At 66.3% G+C, this 18,751-nt stretch overlaps 1 protein-coding gene across 1 annotated transcript; it reads left to right on the forward strand.

Moving 5' to 3' along the window:
- Nucleotides 1-6,713: 6,713 nt before the first annotated feature.
- Nucleotides 6,714-16,166, forward strand: C11H14orf180 (chromosome 11 C14orf180 homolog). Its single transcript, XM_007100358.2, has 5 exons — nucleotides 6,714-6,786; nucleotides 12,037-12,163; nucleotides 13,682-13,811; nucleotides 15,462-15,497; nucleotides 15,948-16,166. Exons 2-5 carry the CDS (start codon nucleotides 12,053-12,055, stop codon nucleotides 16,151-16,153), a joined length of 483 nt encoding a protein of 160 aa, XP_007100420.1. The 5' UTR covers nucleotides 6,714-6,786; nucleotides 12,037-12,052; the 3' UTR covers nucleotides 16,154-16,166.
- Nucleotides 16,167-18,751: the final 2,585 nt, after the last annotated feature.

Consider the following 18,751-nt stretch of genomic DNA (forward strand, 5'->3'; position numbering starts at 1 on the left):
GTCAGGGAAGGGGGAGCTGGGGGGCCCTGCCTTCTGCCTCCAGTGCCAAGCGCTTTCTAACGTTCTGTGCCCACGGGTCTAGGTGGCCACGTGGCCCAGGTGCCAGGACAGCCCCAGTGGCCCTGGTTCAAACCCCGACTCTGTGAGCTGCCCCCTCGGGGCCTCGTGTGGGCACTTCCCCCCAAAATCTGTGTTCTGGTCGGGCCAACAGGAGGGCCCATCCATGGGGCTCCAACCATGGGGCGCTCTGAGAGGCTCTGAGCCAATGCGAGGGTCTGGCACACATCCTGGCCCAACGAACACACCTCCCTTTTGTGGACAGAGCATGCGCCCACACGTGTGTGTGTGTGTGTGTGTGCGCGCGCGCGTGCACGTGGATACACAGTCCCGGAGTGTGAACCTGGGGTGTGTGTGATGGGTATGGACACTCAGCCCTGAGGCCGGCCAGAGGCAGGTCCCCGAGACCAGGAATGGGAGTGACACCCACACAACGGGAGACTGGCCACCACGGACGGCTCCGACCAGGGAGCCCAAGCCGGGGTCACCGGATCGCCCCATTAAAGGCCAAGCAGACCCCCTCAGCAGGTCAGGCCAGCAGGCTGAGCTACCGCCATTCCCGCAACCCTCACCGCCGCTCCAGCCACCCAGGCCCTGCTGGAAAAACAGCTGTGACGGACAGCTTCCCGCGGCCCCTGTCTCGGTTATGGCTTAGGTACGGCCCCCCAGGCAGCTGGCTCTCGGGAGGGACCGGCTTTACAAATAAAATTTATCATTGTAATCATGGCTCCTGTAGAGAGCTGAGGACTTTTACGGCTTCCTGGAGGTCATGAATAATTTAGGAGAAGGGAAAAGGGGCCGCTTCTCTTAGTGCACTGCGGGGCCCAGCGGTTCCCGTTACCGCGACTGCAGAAGACCAGGGGGCCCACGTCCGGGGCTTCCGACAGGAGCGGCCCAGCCACACGGTGACCCAGGGCCCCGCCCGGCTCTGCGGGGACGCTGCCCAGGCCCCCCCGTCTTGTGAAGTGGGGCCTCGGCTGGGTGGCAGGGTGAGCAGACACGGCCCTGACTGCCAGAGGGCCCGTGCTTCAGGCTGAGAAAGACAAGCTGTGGGCTCCCCAGTTAAGGGCATTGACGCTGCACACCCAGGCCTGTGACCTCAGCAGCGGGACCCTCAAGCTGCCTCCCAAACAGAGAGAAGCGTCTCTCCTGGCGCACGCAAGGCCGGACCCCAACCCGCTCAACAGTCGAGCTCTCCCTCCCTCTCTGCACGTCCCCACGGCACCCATGATCCTGGGGTTGTGTGGAGCCCTTGAGAGGCCCCGAAGGCAGGAATCATCTTCTCTTGCCTCCAGTGATGGAGGGCTCACTACCTCACTGCTGGTGGAAATTCTCCCCAGCTCTTCCTTCCCCCAAGAAGGGCGGCCTGCACCTGTGGACCCCACCCCAGTCTCCCGTCCTGGATCCACCCAGACGGTACATCGGCCCCTCCGACCCAAAGTCTGCACTCTCCTTCCCCCCCTTCCCCTCCCTCCCTCTCTCCTGAGTCCCCCACCCTCAAGCCCACCAAGTCCACCTGTGACCTCCTCACAGCCAGGCCCAGTGGTGAATTTCCTCTCCTCGGCCCTCCTGGCCTGGCGGTGGCCCTGAGAGCACCCCCTTCCTCCCCGCCCCCCGCCACCCTGGGCTGTACGGCCCCACGGGCCCCCTGCCCCACCTCCCTGCCTGGCTTCTCCCCACCACGCCAGCCTGACCTCATCACGCTGCAGGGTCCAGGGCTCATGCTTGGACCTCACGATGCGCCTCTGTCCCTGGGTCACTCCTTCAGGCCCAAGGCTTTCTATGTCGTCTCTAAGACGGCTGGTTCATTTCCCACAGCTGCCATAACAAAGAGCCATAACCCCTATCACTTAAGCAACAGAAAACAACAGAAACTTATTCTCTGGGCGTCCTGAGGGATCCTAACTCAGGGCGCCGGCAGGACCGCGCTGCCTCCAGGGGCTCAAGGGGAGTGTCCCTCCAGCCTCTCCCAGCCTCTGATGGCTGCCAGCGTTCTGTGCCTTGTGGCCCCGTCCCTCCAAGCTCTGCGTCTGTGGTCACACCACTGCTTCCTCTTCTGTGTCAGATCTCCCCCTTACGGGAACACGTGTGATGGCACCAAGTAAATTAACATCCACAGGTTCCAGAAATGTGGTGTGGACGTGTCTTGGGGAGCCATTTTTTAAGCTAGCAAGAGGGTGACCCCAAATTCACGCCTCCCGTCTGGAGCCACCTGGAACCAGACACGTACATCCAACTCCCCCCGCCCCGACTCGGAAGCCCCCCACGCATCCCAGATTAACTGGCTCTCATATTTAATGCCCATGGTACCCCCAAAACCTTCACCCTTCCATCTGTGGTGGGCAGGATAATGCCCCCAAAAGATGTCCACGACGAACCCCCTGAATCTGTGACTGTGTCATAGGTCGCGTGGCCAAGGGGAATAAGGTTGCAGAGAGAATTAAAGTTGCATGACTTTAAAATGGGGAGATGATCCTGGACTGAGGGGGTGGGACAATGTAGTCACAGGGTCCTCATTGGTTGAAGGTCGGGAGGAGGAGGTTGGAGTGATGTGAGGTGAGGTGACTGGACCAGACAGCGATGGCTCTGAAGCCCGCGAAGCAGGAACCACGGGCTGGGGAACGTGGGGCCTCCAGAGGCAGGAGAAGCCGAGGAAACGATGGTCCCCGGAGCCTCCAGACGGGCCAGCCCTGCCCACACCCTGCGCTAGCGCTTTTCCCGCTTCTGGCCTCCAGCACTGCCGAGAGTACATTTGGATTGTGTAAAGTCACTGTTTGCGGTCATTTGTGACAGCGGCCACTGGCGACACCTACACCGTCTTCCCCAGGCCAGCGGCCCTGTAGCGCCCTTGACCCTCACGCACGCACACCTGAGCCCTCAGGGCGCCCCACACCCACCCCTCCCGCCCTCCCCCGCCCCCCCGGTCCTTCCCCAGGGGAAGGCAACCAAAGGGCCCAGTTAAACCCCTGAGGTCACATCCATCCTCTGCCCCATCGCGTGGGTGCCAAGGCCCACGCGGCGGCCCTGCGGGAGCCTCCCCGCCGGGGGACCCTCCACCAAGCACCCCCCCAGTGTCTTCCGGAAGGCGTGGAGCAGCTGACCGTCCACTGCTGAGAGGACTGGCAGGAAGACGCGGCCCGCGCAGCCCGAGGGGCCCAGGGCCGGCCCTGATGGCCAAGGACGTGGTCTGGGCACCCGGTCCCAGCAGCTCACACCGTCCCTGAAGTTCTGTTGCAGGCGCGGGAGGGACGCCGTCTGGGCTCTCCCACCCCTGTTCCCGCCCGACCCCGCAGGGCTTGCCGCGTTCAGGCGAGACCCCAGTCCCAGGAGGGGGCCTGGTGATCGGGGCCAGTACTGGGGGGCGAGTGGGGTGAAGACAACGCGGAGGCTCTCACCGCGACACTCCCGAGTTACCCTCCCCGACCTCCGACCTCTGCACGGAGACCAGGCCTGGGACGGCTCGCCTTGTGCGTCAGCCTGGCTGGGCCACGGGTGCCCAGGGATTTGGTGGGACTTTCTTCTGGGTGTCTCTGGTTGAGAGTAACATCTGAACGCGTGGTCTGAGTCAAGCAGGTGCCCTCCCCTCGCGGGTGGGCCTCGTCCAGTCCTGGAGGCCTCAACAGAGCAGAAGTGAGTGATGCAGAATCCGCCCTCCCGGCCCGACGGCCTCCAGCTCGGACGGCGGTCTCCTGCCTTTGGACGTGGACTGGAACCACCGCTGGCTCTCCTGGTCCCCAGCTTGCTGCCAGCAGATCGTGGGACCTCTCAGCCTCCGTAACCAACCATGAGAGCCAAACCCTACAGCGACTCTCTCTATACACGTCCTGTTGGCCCGCTTCTCTGGAGATCCCCGACGAATACAGCCCTCCCCCCAGCCCTCTCTCTTCTTGGGTTTCACAGCTGCTGTTGGGACCACAGAGCCACTGGGACGTCTTCGGCCTCCTGCTGAGCAATGGCTGTGCTACTAGGACACAGGGCCCCAGGGCCTGGCACAGGGCAGGTGTGCAATGCAGACCTGTGGCGGGGTGGGGGTGGGGGCAGGAGGAGGGAGGGAGGGAGGGAGGGAGGGAGGGGGAGCGGGCACCGTGCAGCAGAGCCCTGGCCCGGTCGCGCTGGAGGTGCCCCTCCTGCCGCCCTGGAGAGGCGGGTGCTGGGCTGCTCGGGTGAACGGGGCCGCGGCTGACCAGCGTCCTGCTGCCCGGTCTGGAGCTGCTGCCTGCCTGCCTGTGGAGCCAATCTGTGGCCAGCCTGTGTCCCCGCCCCAGGCCCCTCTGCCAGGTTGCAGAGCCCGGCCAGCTGGCAGAGGCTGAGCTATAATTACCTCTCCTCTCTGGCAGAAATAGCAGCGACCCCGAGGACAGGCCACTGGCCCCAGAGCGGGAGAGGAGGTGGCCGTTTCCCAGGCCCTGAGAACACAGGCCAGGCCTGCAGAAAAGCCGAGGGGACAGTGCCCCCTCCCTGACCTCCAGACCCACACGTGTCTTCCCAGGCCGGTTCTGGAGACGTGCAGCTCTTGGAAAACCCAAGGGCCGGCATCCGAGGCAGAGTGCTGGGTCGGGGGGAGGCAGAGGGTGGGGTGATGTGGGGGCCTGGCGGGGTGCAGGCTGTAGGAGGGCGGGGTGACAACAGAGTCCAGCCCCCGACTGACCCTGCCCCAGGGTGGAGCCCGAAACAGAGAGGGGCCGGCCCTGACCCCCGCTCCTGCACCCTCATGCGTCCAGCCTTGGGGTCCCAGGAGGAAGAGGTGGAGCACAGGTCCCACGCTGCCGGTTAAGGGCACGACGGCTGAGTCCCGACACTGCCCCAGCAGGCGGGGCAGGGGGGGCAGCAGGGGCGAGGAGCCAGCATTTCCCAGGGTCTGTCCTGCGCTGGGAGCTGGGGGCTTTCAGCTCTCTACTGAGTCCTCTCGCCCGGCAGGTGCCGAGCTGCCCAGACTTGTAGATGAGCAAAGTGCAGCTCAGAGAGGGGAGGTAACTTGCCCAAAGTCACACAGCCATGAGGGCTGGTCCCGGCCCAGTCTCGGTGCCCACTCTGTCCTCCAGCCAGCTGCTGGTGTCCCGGCACCTGTGGCAGCCCTGATGGAACCAGGTCTGAAAGAGGCTGGTGCTGGCGGCTGCCGGCCCGGGGGGTGCGGGCAGATCCCTGGTGGGGTTGTACGGTTTCCACCAATCAAGGGGGCTGCCCGAGGGACGTGGAGAGAGCCCTGACCCCGTGCCTCTCTGCCGGGTGTGGAGGAGGTACAGCCGTAGGAACCCCCACCCCCGCCGTGTGCCTGGGGCGGACCGGGGCTGAGAGGGGCAGGGTGACAGAGGGTGACTGCCTCTCAGTGTCCCAGGGTCCCCTGAGGGCTGCACGTGGCCACAGTGGCCTGGACCCCACCGGTTGTGCGCGGTCTGCGCAGAAGCTGGCGAGGGGCTCCGGGGCTGGCGCTGCCCCCGCCGCCGTGTCCACGCTAGGGCCGGGCAGCAAACTCTCCTAGTAACGGGCCAGATGACAGATGACTTAGGCTCCGTGGCCGTGCTCAACTTTGCCCTCATAGGGCGAAGGCAGCCGTGGACAGAAACCAAGGTTGCACGGCTGTGTTCCAGTAAAGCCCTACTCACTTTTATTTACAAAAACTGGGGTAGGCAGGGCGGCCGACGGGTGGGGTTTCTGAGCCGTTTTCTGGAGGCGGCCTGGGTGGGGGGGTGGTCCTAGAGCCACACGAGACCCCTCCCACTGAGCCCGTGCCCCGAGGCACCTCTGTGAGCTTCCTGTCCACGGGGGCTGGCGCCTGTCCCACCGCAGGAGGTGCTGCACTGCTCAGGCTGGGGCTCCAGGGCAGACGTTTTTGTCCCCTCTTGCCGACCAGAGAGGAAGGAACGGCCGGCGCCGGCTGTCCCCGAGGATATGCCCCGTCCCGCTGGCCGCAGAGCAGTTTGCTCGGGTAATTTACTAGCTCTGGGGCAGTGTCGGGACTCAGCCGTCGTGCCCTTAACCGGAAGCCTGGGACCTGTGCTCTGCCTCTTCCTCCTGGGACCCCAAGGCTGGACGCATGAGGGTGCAGAAGTGGGGGTCAGGGCCGGCCCCTCTCTGTTTCGGGCTCCACCCTGGGGCAGGGTCAGTCGGGGGCTGGACTCTGTTGTCACCCCGCCCTCCTACAGCCTGCACCCCGCCAGGCCCCCACATCACCCCACCCTCTGCCTCCCCCCGACCCAGCACTCTGCCTCGGATGCCGGCCCTTGGGTTTTCCAAGAGCTGCACGTCTCCAGAACCGGCCTGGGAAGACACGTGTGGGTCTGGAGGTCAGGGAGGGGGCACTGTCCCCTCGGCTTTTCTGCAGGCCTGGCCTGTGTTCTCAGGGCCTGGGAAACGGCCACCTCCTCTCCCGCTCTGGGGCCAGTGGCCTGTCCTCGGGGTCGCTGCTATTTCTGCCAGAGAGGAGAGGTAATTATAGCTCAGCCTCTGCCAGCTGGCCGGGCTCTGCAACCTGGCAGAGGGGCCTGGGGCGGGGACACAGGCTGGCCACAGATTGGCTCCACAGGCAGGCAGGCAGCAGCTCCAGACCGGGCAGCAGGACGCTGGTCAGCCGCGGCCCCGTTCACCCGAGCAGCCCAGCACCCGCCTCTCCAGGGCGGCAGGAGGGGCACCTCCAGCGCGACCGGGCCAGGGCTCTGCTGCACGGTGCCCGCTGGGGGACGCCACAGGGCCCAGCTGGCACCGCCCCTCACGGACCCAGGAGGGAGCCAGGTGAGAACCACTCAGGGGCACAGGTGAGACTCACCCCCATCTGGGAATGAGGCTGCCGGAGTGGAGAGATTCCCCAGAGTGGATGCGGGCGGAGACCCTGCTGCAGGCGGGCGCGCGGGCAGTGGGCTGAGGCCGGGCGGCGCGCACTGCGGCCCTGGACGGGGGCCGGGGGGCCGCCCATCCCACCCACCCGGGCCGTGCGCTTTCAGCGCTCACTCGAGTACAGTCCAGGCAGACCTGGCAGTGGGTGACGTCAGAAGCCCCGGGCCCTCTGAACCTCATGTGTGGCGTGTACAGGGTGGGTGGCCGGCGCACTCAGCCGTGTCCCCGGCCACTGGTGCCTGAGCCCCTCCCCGGCGGCCAGGCCTAACGCGAGGGCCCCTCCGGTCCTTCACCCACGCTCCTGCCTGGGGCCATGTGCAGGCGAAGCTGGACCGTGGACGCCTCCACGCTCCGCCCCGCGAGGACCCAAGCCCTCCGAGGCTCGGGAGCCAGGGTTCTTGGGCTCCGGCATCTCGCACGGGCCGCGGCACAGGCGGCAGGTCAGGCACTGACACCAGCAAGCCTTCCGCAGAGGTCCTCGGGGGGCCCTAGCTGTGGGCCGAGCCCAGAGGGAACAGACGCGTTACCGGCTCACTTGAGCCCAGACCATGGCTTTGGGGCATCCCCAGAGACACGGCTTTTTTCTGAGCTGACTCAGTCAGAGGGAATCCATATCCTGGCCCGCCGTGCGTGTGGGGCTCAGGACGCACCATTTATTTGGCACTTGCTGTGTGCAGGTACCCCGGGAGGCTTAGCTCTCCATCTTGACAGCACTCGGGACAGCGGGCAGAAGCTGGGGGCTGGAGCTTGGGCTGATGTGGCCAGTGTCCGGGTAGGGGTCCACCTGCCCTAGCACCTGGGGCTCCCGAGGCCGAGGTCGGCTGTCCCCACGCAACCAGCAGGCACACAGCCGTCACCCGGTCCTGCCGCCACCCCAAGTCCTGAATGCGCCCTAGAAAGGTGTGGGCCTCGCATCGCAGCGTGGAAGGGGCCTCGGGGCCACGCGTGGAAGGGGCCTCGGGGCCACCGGGCCAGTTCCCACTCTCTGGATCCCCGCGCCGGGCAGGGCCAGGGGGCGCCGGGCAGGCCTAGTGAGCAAGGCCAGCCCCAAGGGGCCTCCCCGGGAGTCCTCCCCTGGCTTAATTCAGAAATGGTGTGATCTGGGAAGCTGCCAGGCTGTGAGCTCTGGGCTGGGAGCAGCCGCTAGCCAGCCAGCCCGCACTCTGTTCCCCGCCCTCCAGAGGGGAGGCCAGCATGGGGGTGTCCGCAGCCTCCCGACCCGTTTCCCAGCTGAGGAACCGCGCAGCTCGTGGCCTCAGGCCCCTTAATTCAGCCAAGCTGCTCTGGGCAGGGGGTCAAACTGCCACCGGAACGCCTGAAGGCAGGACAGCCCAGAGGACCGCTGAGGCCACTGCCCCGTGGCTGTAATGGAAACTTGTCGGCTGGCCTGTGAGCCGCTGCAGCTCCGGTTCCCACTGTGCTGGAGGCTCTAATCGCCAGCGGATTATAGGCCGTCAGGTGGGCGAGCTCACGCAGGGTTGCGACAGCTGCAGGAACCCAGGTGGGCCGAGCAGTGTGCGTGTGCGTGCGTGTGTGAGAAACGAGTGTGTGTGTTTGTATGTGACGTGTGTACATGCGGGTTGCGTGTGAGATGTGTGTATGGTGTGTGCGTATGAGTGTGTGCGGCCGTGGGGGGGTATGTGTACGTGCGTGGCATGTGTTGTGTGTGTATATGGTGCGCGTGAGCTCAGTCTCCCCGGCGAGGTCCTGGCGGCCCCCCCCGGCCTCCGCCAGCGCCAGAGCAGGTGTCCGCCGCAACAGGACAGCGGGAGGGCCCGGCCGCGGCGCTTCTGACCCAAGCCTGGGGCTCCCGAGGGCTGCCCCCTTGAGGGCCGTCTGTCCCCTGAGCCCTGGGGTCCCCCCGGGCGCACAGGCACGGGGAGGGTTCGAGGGGTGATGGAGCAGGTGTGGGTGCTGAGCCGGGTGCCAGGCGTGGGGTCAGAGCCAAGGAAGTGTCCTCCCTGTGCAGGGCCGGCACCGCGCCGGGCGTCTCAGAGGTCCCTCAATGAGGACAGAGATCTGCCAGCAGGCCGCGGGGGAGGGAGCGGGGGTCGGACCCGGGGCACTGGCAGCCTGGCCCACAGGAGGCGGAAGGCCAGTGAGCGGCCTCACAAGTGGTGGGGCAGGTGTGGGCAGGACAGGTGGCCGGGACCCAGGACTCAGCGTTGCTCGAGGCGGTGAGCCTGGTGGAGCGGGCCCAGCCCAGCCAGCAACCCCCTGGAGGCCGGGGGAGCAGGCGGGGTGGCGGGACAGGGCTGGAGAGCTGGGCTGCAGGGCCCCCTGGGGATGTTATCACTGTCTCCCAAAGGCCTCGCATCAGGTAGGGCGGGAGGGAGGGTGCTCGCCCAGACCGCACGGGCTGTCAGGGGTGGGGGTCTTGGCGTGCAGTCCTGGCCAGACCCCCTTCTCCTGGAACGCGGGCGGAAGCCTGAGGACCCCCGCTCGGCACCCTCCAGGGCCCGCAGGACCGGAGCAGGAGCTCTGGGGGAGGCCCAGGGCAGGTCCCCACCCCAGGGCACTCTGCAGGCCCAGGCCCAGAGCTATTTTCCACACTTTATCACCCATCTGTCACGAGGCAGCCTGAGAGCCAGGGCGCTCGTATTACACGCTGTCCCTGCCAGAGCCCAAGGCCTCCCGCTCCCACATGGGGCCCTGTCCTCGCCACCCAGCCCGGGGTGGAGGGCGCCCTGTCCTCGCCACCCAGCCCGGGGTGGAGGGGGCCCCGTCCTCCCCACCCAGCCCGGGGTGGAAGGCGCCCCGTCCTCGCCACCCAGCCCGGGGTGGAGGGCGCCCCGTCCTCGCCTCCCAGCCCGGGGTGGAGGGCGCCCTGCTGGCACTGGAGGAGGCCTGGGGGGCAGGCGAGAGGTGGTACCCGGAGCGGCCTTTACCTGCTGAGCCAACCAAAGCCGCTCACTCCTCCGTTTTCCTGGTGGGGAAACTGAGGCCTGGGGCGGTCCCTCCGCTTGACCAAGGCTCCTGAGACAAAAGGGCAGAACCCAGGACTCAGGCCAGTCCTGGGGGTCTGCAGAGGCCCCACTTCCTCTGCGGAGGGGGCCGGCAGGGATAACACTTTAACGGGAAGCTGGAGCCTGAGCAAGGCTGCCGGGTGGGGTGAGAACGGCGGGCTCGGGGGACCTCCTGGGAGCAGAGAAAGGCCCAGGCAAAGGCCCAGGCCGGAGAGGGCCCAGGGCTCCTGAGAGGCGCGGGAGAGGGGACATCCCACAGGAGGCTCTCACCGTGTGCGCAGGCTCCGTGCCAGGTGGTCACACCCTCTCCCTGAGTGATGACCACGGCTGATGGCCGTGAGCACAGGCGGGTCCCCAGGTCACCTCTGAGCCCTGACATGAGCTGCCTCACTCACCCCCACGGGGGAAGCTGCTACTGCTGTTTCCATTTTCAGCCCAGCAAACTGAGGCACCGGGAGGTTAAGAGACTTGCCAAGGTCACAGGAGGCACAGGATGGAGCCGAGTGAGGCTGCCAGCCCTGGAAGCACCGAGCTGCCAGGGACACACACCACACCGCATGTGCACAAACGCATACACACCACACGTGCACACAGGCACACTCACACACACTCACACACACACACTCGCACGTGTGTGCACACTCACAAACACACAAGTGCTCACACAGCTGTGCACACGCTCACACACATTGTCCCACCACCCCCCGCCTGGGGGGAGGGCCCTGGGCACAGTCGGGGCTCCACAGCTGGGCCCGCTGGCAGTGCCGCTGTCACCCCCCCCCCCCCCCCCCCCTCCCCAGGGCCCCCAGGCCACCCTTTGTGAGACCCGGTCCTTCAGATAAGGCCTCCCTCCCCGTCCCTCCTCCCCAGGCTGGCCAGCTCCCCCCACGACCCTATTTGCAATAAAAAGCCTGATGCTGAGATAGGAGAAAATTGCTCCTTTTTAAAATAACTGAATGGCCGGCCTGTTATCTCCCAGGCGGGGAAAGCCCTCCCCCAAACCAGGCCCCCTTGCAGCCCTCCCCCACCTGGCAGCTCCCCTTTGGGGAGGCCCTGAAGGAGCTCGTCTGAAGTGCCCCTTACTCAGCTCCATCTCAGCCCCTGGGGGCAGGGTCCTTGGAGGGTGGATGGAAGCCAGAACACTCCTCATAAAGCATTTGACCGCACAGGAAGGGAGCAGTAATGGCCTCCAAGGACCCAGACCAGAGACCCCTGGCCGAGCCTGGGGCTGGGGATAGGAGGGGAGATGGCTCCCGTGCCACCCCACCCCGTCTCATCGTCCAGGGGGAGGGGGGCAGAGAGGACCTGGCCACAGCCCCTGGTGTCCACGTTGCCCCACATGTACAAGGAGGCGGGGCGTGGGGGTGGGGAGCCATCACCCCACGGGACCCTCAAAGGACTGAGGCTAAATGCCTGCCGGGCTTCACCTGCACAGGCCCGGTGGGAGCAGGACAGGGGGAGGTCTCAAAAGTCAAGGACCGTTCAAAGGATGTGAAAGAAAATTCACCCCAGAAGGGCTGCGATTAGTGAGGAGAGATGGGAAACGCTGCAATCAGAGGCTCACTGACGAGAGGGGGCAGGTACCACCTTACACCTAGTACATGAGCAAATCCAAAATCCCGGGAGAGGGAGGGGGGGAGGGAGAGACAGAGAGAGTCTGGGCAGGACTGAGGGGCGGGCCCACCAGCTCCAGCCCCCACGAACCCCTGGAGAAGCCTTTCCTAGCCCCCATGAAGCCCTGACACAGCCCAGCCCTGGACCCCATCATTCACGCCTGGAGCGTCCCCCAGAAAGAGGCGAGCGGTGATGTTTATTGCAGTCTTATCTATGGCCTCAGAAAATTGCAAGTGACGATAATCACATGCAAACCTCCAGGACGTCCCCAATAAGGGAGGAGGGGGGTTGTAAATTATGGAATCAGCCCTGTGGAATATTACGCAGCCGTTAAAGCTGACAATTCGGAAGATTGGCAGCGGGGGAAGCTGCCGACGAGCTCGGTTTTGAGCAGGCAGGATTCCTCTGCACCCGGAGCACCTCAAAGGAAAGCAGCGTCTGCTTGCGGGCCAGGCTGATGGGACGAGGGGAAGCCAGCCCAGCTTCCTGGGAAGAACCTCTCCTCCCTTTACTTTATTCCTATGAGGAGTGTTCCGTGTGCAATAAATCATGTCTTTGCTTATCTTAGGACCATGTTCCAGTAAATGAAGACGGCAGCACACGCCCTGAGCCCCGACTCCCTGCCAGAGACGCGGCATCAGACCAGAAAGAATGAGGAGGTGGCTCCAGGCTCACCCACGCTCAGGGCGGGGAGGGTGCGGCAGGGCCCTGGGTGGGCGCCGGTCTGGCGGGGCGGGGGGGGCCTCAGCTGGAGGCGGGGAGGGGGAAGAGAAGAGGGAAATGTGGTCCCTGGCCTTTGCCCGAGCTGTCCTCTGCCCCAGGAGCCCCGGGAGGGAGCTCGCTGTGTTGGGGGGCTGGAGGGGGGCTGGCGGAGAGGGTTCGAGGCCCCCAGGCTGGGCACAGCATCGGACCAGGGCTGAGGCGGGGGTAGAGCCTGCAAGGGGCCTGGAGGATGGGCCAGAGCGGAGAGCCCCAGGGGCTGGGAAGGGCAGGCAGAGGCAGAGGAGGTGGGAACCACAGAGGACTGGGGAGCAGGGCAGTAGTAGGTCTGGCGCTTCTCCTGGCGGCGCAGGGAGGAGGGGGTTGGAGTGGGCGAGGGTGGAGGCAGCAGGACAGCGAGGTGACAGGACCGGGCCCAGGACAACGGAGAGCTGGCAGCAGCCGGAGAGGGAGGGAGCGTAAGGGGGTCCCCCCAAGGCGCGGCTGGGGCCCCGACTTCAGGCCCCGAGTCCTGATCCAGCCTCTGAGCCCCTTGCTGGCCAGGGCAGGCCACAGACATAGGTGTCCCAGCCGAGGCAACGGGACAGCCATGAGCTGGGCCAGACCCCGGGACCGGGTGGGTCTCCCGCCCCAGCAGGACTGCCTCAGCCCCGAAGGCCAGCAGCGGGCTCACGCAGCCGGCGGCCCCCCAGCAGGGCCATCTCGCAGACGGCCCCGGATCACAGGGGTCCGCGCAGAACAGCCTGCTCTCACCCCTCGATAGACGGGAACACTGAGGTCGGAGCGGGCTGCTGACTCCCGGCTCCACCTTGCAAATACACAGTGGGTGGGAGGGCGGCCCCTGGGCGGGCTGCGTCCCGGCTCCGCCCCGCACCCTGGGCCGGAGGCCTCCTGCTCAGATGCCTCCCCTCGTCCACAGGTAAGTGACCGAGGCCCAGCGTGTGGCGAGAGCCGTCCCACGGCGGGCTCCGGGTGCTGCTGGGCAGTCACAGCGCGCCGAGCTCAGGCAGGGCCCCCCTGGACAGAGGAGGCCACCAGGCCGAGCCCCCGGGGCGCAGGGAGGTTCCGTGTGTACAGCTCAGCCGTGAAGGCAGTCAGTCCTCGGGGGACGCCAGCCGCACCCGCCGTCACCGTTACTGACGTGGAGAAGCGATGCCGGACCCCGTCGGGAGGGGTGGGCAGAGCCCGGGCGGGAGACACAGGCCTGCGTGATCACGGACCGCACCCGTCCCCGCTAACACGGCCATCCAGTCGTGGCCAGTCCCGGTGCCTTTGCCCCAGCCCTCACCCCTTGGCAGCGGCCCTAGGGGGTCAGACGGCCAGGCTGGGGCCGGGGCAGGTCCGCAGAGGGTCTCCACGCCCCTGTGCGGTCCCTGCTGTATAAACCCAGAGGAGGCGGCAGGGACGCCGCAGCGGCTGCCTGTCTCCAGCCTCGGGGGACCCGGGCGGGAGGGGCTCACTCCTGCCTGCCTCCCCTGCTTCCCACCCCCCAGGAGGACGACAGGAAGGGCCCCCCGTCTATCCTGAGACGAAGCCCGCAGGAGCACCGCAGCCATGGGGCCGAGCCACGGAGGACCCCGAGGCGCGTGCGGTTCCGCGAGCCCCTGGAGGTGGCCGTCCACTGTAAGAGGCGAGCGGGCCAGGCGGGGTGGGAGGACATCACCCCGGATCTCACTGAGGGCTGCCCGCAGAGACCACAGTCACTGCCCTGTCCTCACAGGTGTAACCCCGATAAAAGCCAGGCCCGTGGGGTCGGTCTGGACAGAGTGATGGTCAAGGAAACGGCAACTGGCAGGAAAAATATAAGCAAAGCTGCCCAAGTCATTACTGTCTTCCTGAAGACAGGCCAGTGGGTAGGCGTTCCCAGAGCCCCCCCGCTCTTCCTTCCAACGCTCTGAAGTTTCCCACCGCTCCTCAGCTCCTCCCACCCCCGCAGCCTTCACTGCCCACCTCCCAAATTCTCCCCGCCGCCCCGCCATAGGGTCCTGGTGCTGCCCCCAGAGCCCCCTCTCCATCCCAGTCTACCTCACTCCTTCTCCAGCCCTTCCCGTGGGACCCTGCCCTTGTAGCAGCTAGCTGTGCCTCGTAACAAATCACCACAAACATAGCAGCTTCAAGCAACCCACACTGATTATCTCAGTGGTCCCGTGGGTCAGGGTTCTGGGCGCAGCAAAGCTGGTCCTCTGCCCAGGGTGGCACAAGGCAGGCATCAGGGTGTCAGCCAAGGCTGGGCCTCGCCTGAGGCTCGGGACCCTATTCCAAACTCACAGGGTTATTTGCAGAATTCGTGTCCTTGCAGCTGTTTTATAGGACCCTCTTTTATAAAGAGCTCGCCTGATTAGGTCAGGCCCACCCAAGACAATCTCCCTTTGATTGACTCAGTGCACTGTGGGCATTCCCATCACAGCTGCAGAACCCCTGCCCCTCTGCCATGCTCTGTTGGTAGAAGCAAGTCGCAAGCCCCCCACACTAAGCAGAGGGGACCACACAAGGGTGAGGACCTGGGGGGATCGTGGGAGCATCTTAGATTCTGCTTCCACAGCCCCCCAAGGGAGGTGCTCCCTGAGTCCCGCCGAGTTGCGGATAAAACTCACTCCCCCGACATGTGTCAGTGTCTCGCTTGAAGGCCCACCGTAAACGTCGGGTCCGGGCCTCCAGCCGGGGTCCTCACCCGCCCCGCCCTCCCCGGTCCAGCCCCCAACCCCCAGAGCACAGCTCAGCACCCGCCTCCGGAGCTTCCCAGCGGCCCCAGAAGCAGAGACTCTCAGGTGGGGAGTCAGGGCCCAGACAGTCCGGGGCTGGTCTGGGGTCCCCCAGTGAGCTAAGCGGAATGGACAGGTGGTGGGGGGGTCCCGCCTGCCTCTCCAAAGTGCCAGCCCCTGCTGCCCCCCAGGACCCCTGCAGTCTCCCCCTCCTAGGCTGCTGCAGGGGCTCCACGCCCCGCACTCCCGCAGGGCCCCCGGAAGGCTCCGAGAACAGTGCCGGGATCTGGAGGCTAGAATCTGAATCAGAGAGGCTGGGGCAGAGCCCTGGGTGGCGCCGGGCAGCCTGGCCGGCCGGGGGTATGAACACCCGGCCGGGTCAGGACCTGTGGGGGCCTGAGTCTCCCTCTGTAAAGCGGGGTAGCTCTAGCTGACCCAGCCCGTCTCGGGGTCCTTAGGGTGGGCGGGTGAGATGAGGGGCCCTGGGGGCTCCTGGCTGGCGGAGGCAGCGTGCCTTCTGAGCGGGGTGCCCCGCCGCTCCGCCCGAACCCACTCTCACTCTCCTCCCCAGACATCGCCTGCAGGGAGCCCTCCGCCACGGCCAGGGGTAAGTTCTGAGCCCTCGGCCCTCATCCCTCAAAGCCCCGGCCCACACACTTGCCCGGCACAGCCCCAGCTCCAGGCCACCGCCAGACCCCCGACTGCTCCAGCCGGGCTCCCCACCCCGGCAGGGCCATGGGGTCCCTGACAGTCACGGGTAGGCGGCAGCACCCCTGGGGTACCGTCTGCCCCCCTCACTCCTCCCCCAGGGAGGGTGCGAGGGCAGGGCCCACGGGACGCCCTGTTGCAAGGAGATCGCAGGCCCAGTTAGGGACGGGGAGACCCTCGCCGCAGGGGCCCACCCGACGGGCGGCACCGAGGTGCCAGCCTCCCGGTGAGCCGTGCCCGCCCACAGCAGCCTCCCCACCAGCCCTGCAGGGAGGCGGGCGCCCAGGGGTCCTCACGGGGCCGGGGCTCAGGCCCGCGGGCCGGGCTCACCAGTCCCCCTCGGCCCCAGTGCCCGGCCGGCGCAGGCCCCGCGACGGCGCCCTGATCCTGCGGCTGACAGCGTGCGTCCTGCTGGTGCTGGCTCTGGGGCTGTGCTGCAGCCGGGCCGAGCCCGTGGCACTGGCCCTGGAGGACCTCCGGGCCCGGCTCCTGGTCCTCCTCCTGCGCCTGCGGCTCGCGGCCCTGGCCTGCTGGCGCCACCTCCTGCAGCTCTGATGGCCGACGCTCACCTCCCCCGGGCCCGGGGGGCAGCACTGCAGAGGGAGAGCCCCCCGTCGGGGCTGGGGGCTTCCAGACAGCCCTGAGCCCTGGACTCAGAGGGGCTGCTGCAGGCAGGGTGACTGGGAAAGGGGGGCCCACGGCTTGAGATCAGACGTGGGGTGCGGAGGCCTCGGATGCGGCAGGCGGCCCCCCAGCTCCAAGCAGGCAGCCCCTCCTATTTCACACGTTGGGGTGCCCTGTGAGGTTTTAGGAGAACAAGGGTTCCACCACTGAAACTCAGGGACCCACAGGTTCCAGCCCCCAGGCTACCCCTTGGGCCCCTCCCTCGCCCCAGCGGGAACTCTTTGTGACCTTGGGCCCGGCCCGGATGTGGCCGTGGGTAGCCCCTTGAGGACGCGGACACCCTCCCTACGTCTGTGGGAGTCCTAGGAGGAGGTAAAACCGGGCTTCTGCTGCTTGGGGCCTGCAGCCCAGACCCCGAAACCCCTCTGGGAGAGGCTCTGGCTGCGGGGCGGGGGCACCCCCTCCTGCCGTCACGTGCAGGGCAGCGCCCCGGAGCCCCCAGCTTGTCTGACGCCTGCACTGGGCCCAAGGCCTGGGGATCCCCTCTTGCCCCGGCTCCTCCCTAGCCGTCGGCCTGGGGGTGTGGCCGGAGCAGAGAGGACATCGGGGGCCGAGAGGACCCCACCACCCTCAGGACACGGCCGTCTGCGCCCGGGTCCCAGCCGGCGCCGCGCAGCCTGGGAGTCCCGTGACTGTGTAGACGCCGAGCCTTCGTCCCCGTTGCCAGGCCAAGGAGGCCACGTGATGACGGACCTCAGGGTCCCCTCAGACGCTGCATGGAGCGGGGCCCTGAACAAAGCAGGAAGGCCCGGGGTCAGACACCAGGAGGCACCGCTAGGGGAGAAGCTGCACCCCCATAACCTTCAGACGAGTGTCTACGCGGCCGCCGGTGCCGTGCTGCCCCTCCCGCGGGCCTTCTCTAAGCGTCTGTCCCCACGGCTTACGTGGGGAGACACGGATTCCCTATTAAAACACACTGCCACCTCTTCCAGTCTGGGGACTTTACCCAAAGGAGGGAAATGGGGGCCGATTTGTGGTGGGAGTCACTCCAGCGGCTGAAGCAGAGGCGGGCAAGCCGCCCCTCTGGCCTCAGGGGTCCCTTCGGGCTTCAGGACTTGGGGAGCCCCGAGTGGGGAGCCCAGCGGAGAGGGGCCCACCTCCAGGAGCGGTGGCCTAGGGGGGACCACGGCGGGGCTCCGGGCCTTGGCCCTCGGGGACCCTCCAGCATCACACACCCCCCCACACCAGCCCACCCCACCCCCAGCCTCATCTCACCCTGCCCCTTGAAGAGGACAAGCAGGTTCAGCCAAGCGCCAGAGCCCTGGGGCAGGTACCGGGGGCGGGGCGGGGGGCGGAGCCGCCCAGAAGGGGCTGGGCTGCGGCACTCCCCTCCTCATGGCCCGCTGCGCTCAGCTAAGGGCTGTTCGTTCATTGCAAAGACATGCTCAGCCCTGGAGGGTCCGAGAGACCATGACCCCCACTGTTTTCGGAAAAATATTGCTCAAGGTGTACCCGACAGCCCCAAGAATTCCAAAATTTGAAATCCATCCTCACACCCGTGAAGTCTCGACGGGAAGCAGTGAGAACGGAACCCATGAGAAAACGTGCGGATGCGAGGGTACAGCCACCGTGGGGGAGGGGGACCAGCTCCAGTTCCTAGTAAGTTTCGGGAACTCCAGGAGCAAACACGGAGTGCAGTGCTTTACGTCTTAAATCGAAAGCAGATAGAAAAATGGAAAAAAGGCAAACTGGAGATGGAGAAAACACAGACGGGCAGGGCTTCCCTGGTGGCGCGGTGGTTGAGAGTCCGCCTGCCGATGCAGGGGACGCGGGTTCGTGCCCCGGTCCGGGAAGATCCCACATGCCGCGGAGCGGCTGGGCCCGTGAGTCACGGCCGCTGAGCCTGCGCGTCCGGAGCCTGTGCTCCGCAAAGGGAGAGGCCACAACGGTGAGAGGCCCGCGTACCGCAAAAAAAAAAGACAGACGGGCAAACAGATTCCTCCTTGTCCACTTCAGAGGCTCAGGTATTTTTGTTTCTATTTTGACTTGAGAAATAGATGGATACATTTAAGTTTAAGAATCTTTACTTTCAGTTAAGCCAGAAGCAGAAGTAAAACAGGATGTCCATGATCAAACAGCAGCGGGGAGAAGCAAGGCATCATGGAAGCGATCGGGTGGACCCACCTCAGGAGCCTCAGAGGCACGGCCACCCCTCCTGTCCAGCCCCGGAGGGTCCGTCCCCTGCCCACTGCGAGGGCGCGCGGCTCCTGTCCCAGTACCCCCTCCCCGGGGCCAGCTGTGCCTTTCCCAGAAGCCCCCGGGGTGGGGATGTCTGGGGGTGCCGGTGCGGCCAGCCAGCGTGTCAGCGACAGTCCCGCTCTGCAGGTGGCCCTGTAAGTGCCCGCAGGTCTCTGCTAACCTGACCAAGGTGCCGCTCACATCAGCTCCAGGCCATCCACAGGTGTCAAATCCGCAGCAGACCCTCGGGCTCCAGAAGCCCACATCCTGGCCCTGCTCCTCCCTCCAGGG

This window comes from Physeter macrocephalus, chromosome 11, assembly GCF_002837175.3.
Source record: "Physeter macrocephalus isolate SW-GA chromosome 11, ASM283717v5, whole genome shotgun sequence".
NCBI classification, from domain to species: domain Eukaryota; kingdom Metazoa; phylum Chordata; class Mammalia; order Artiodactyla; family Physeteridae; genus Physeter; species Physeter macrocephalus.

Coding starts and splice junctions, on each gene's coding strand:
- C11H14orf180 (XM_007100358.2), top strand. CDS start 12,053: ATGAAGACGGCAGCACACGCCCTGAGCCCCGACTCCCTGCCAGAGACG. Junction 13,812..15,461: donor CCTGGAGGTGGCCGTCCACT/GTAAGAGGCGAG, acceptor TCTCCTCCCCAG/ACATCGCCTGCAGGGAGCCC. Junction 15,498..15,947: donor GCCCTCCGCCACGGCCAGGG/GTAAGTTCTGAG, acceptor CCTCGGCCCCAG/TGCCCGGCCGGCGCAGGCCC.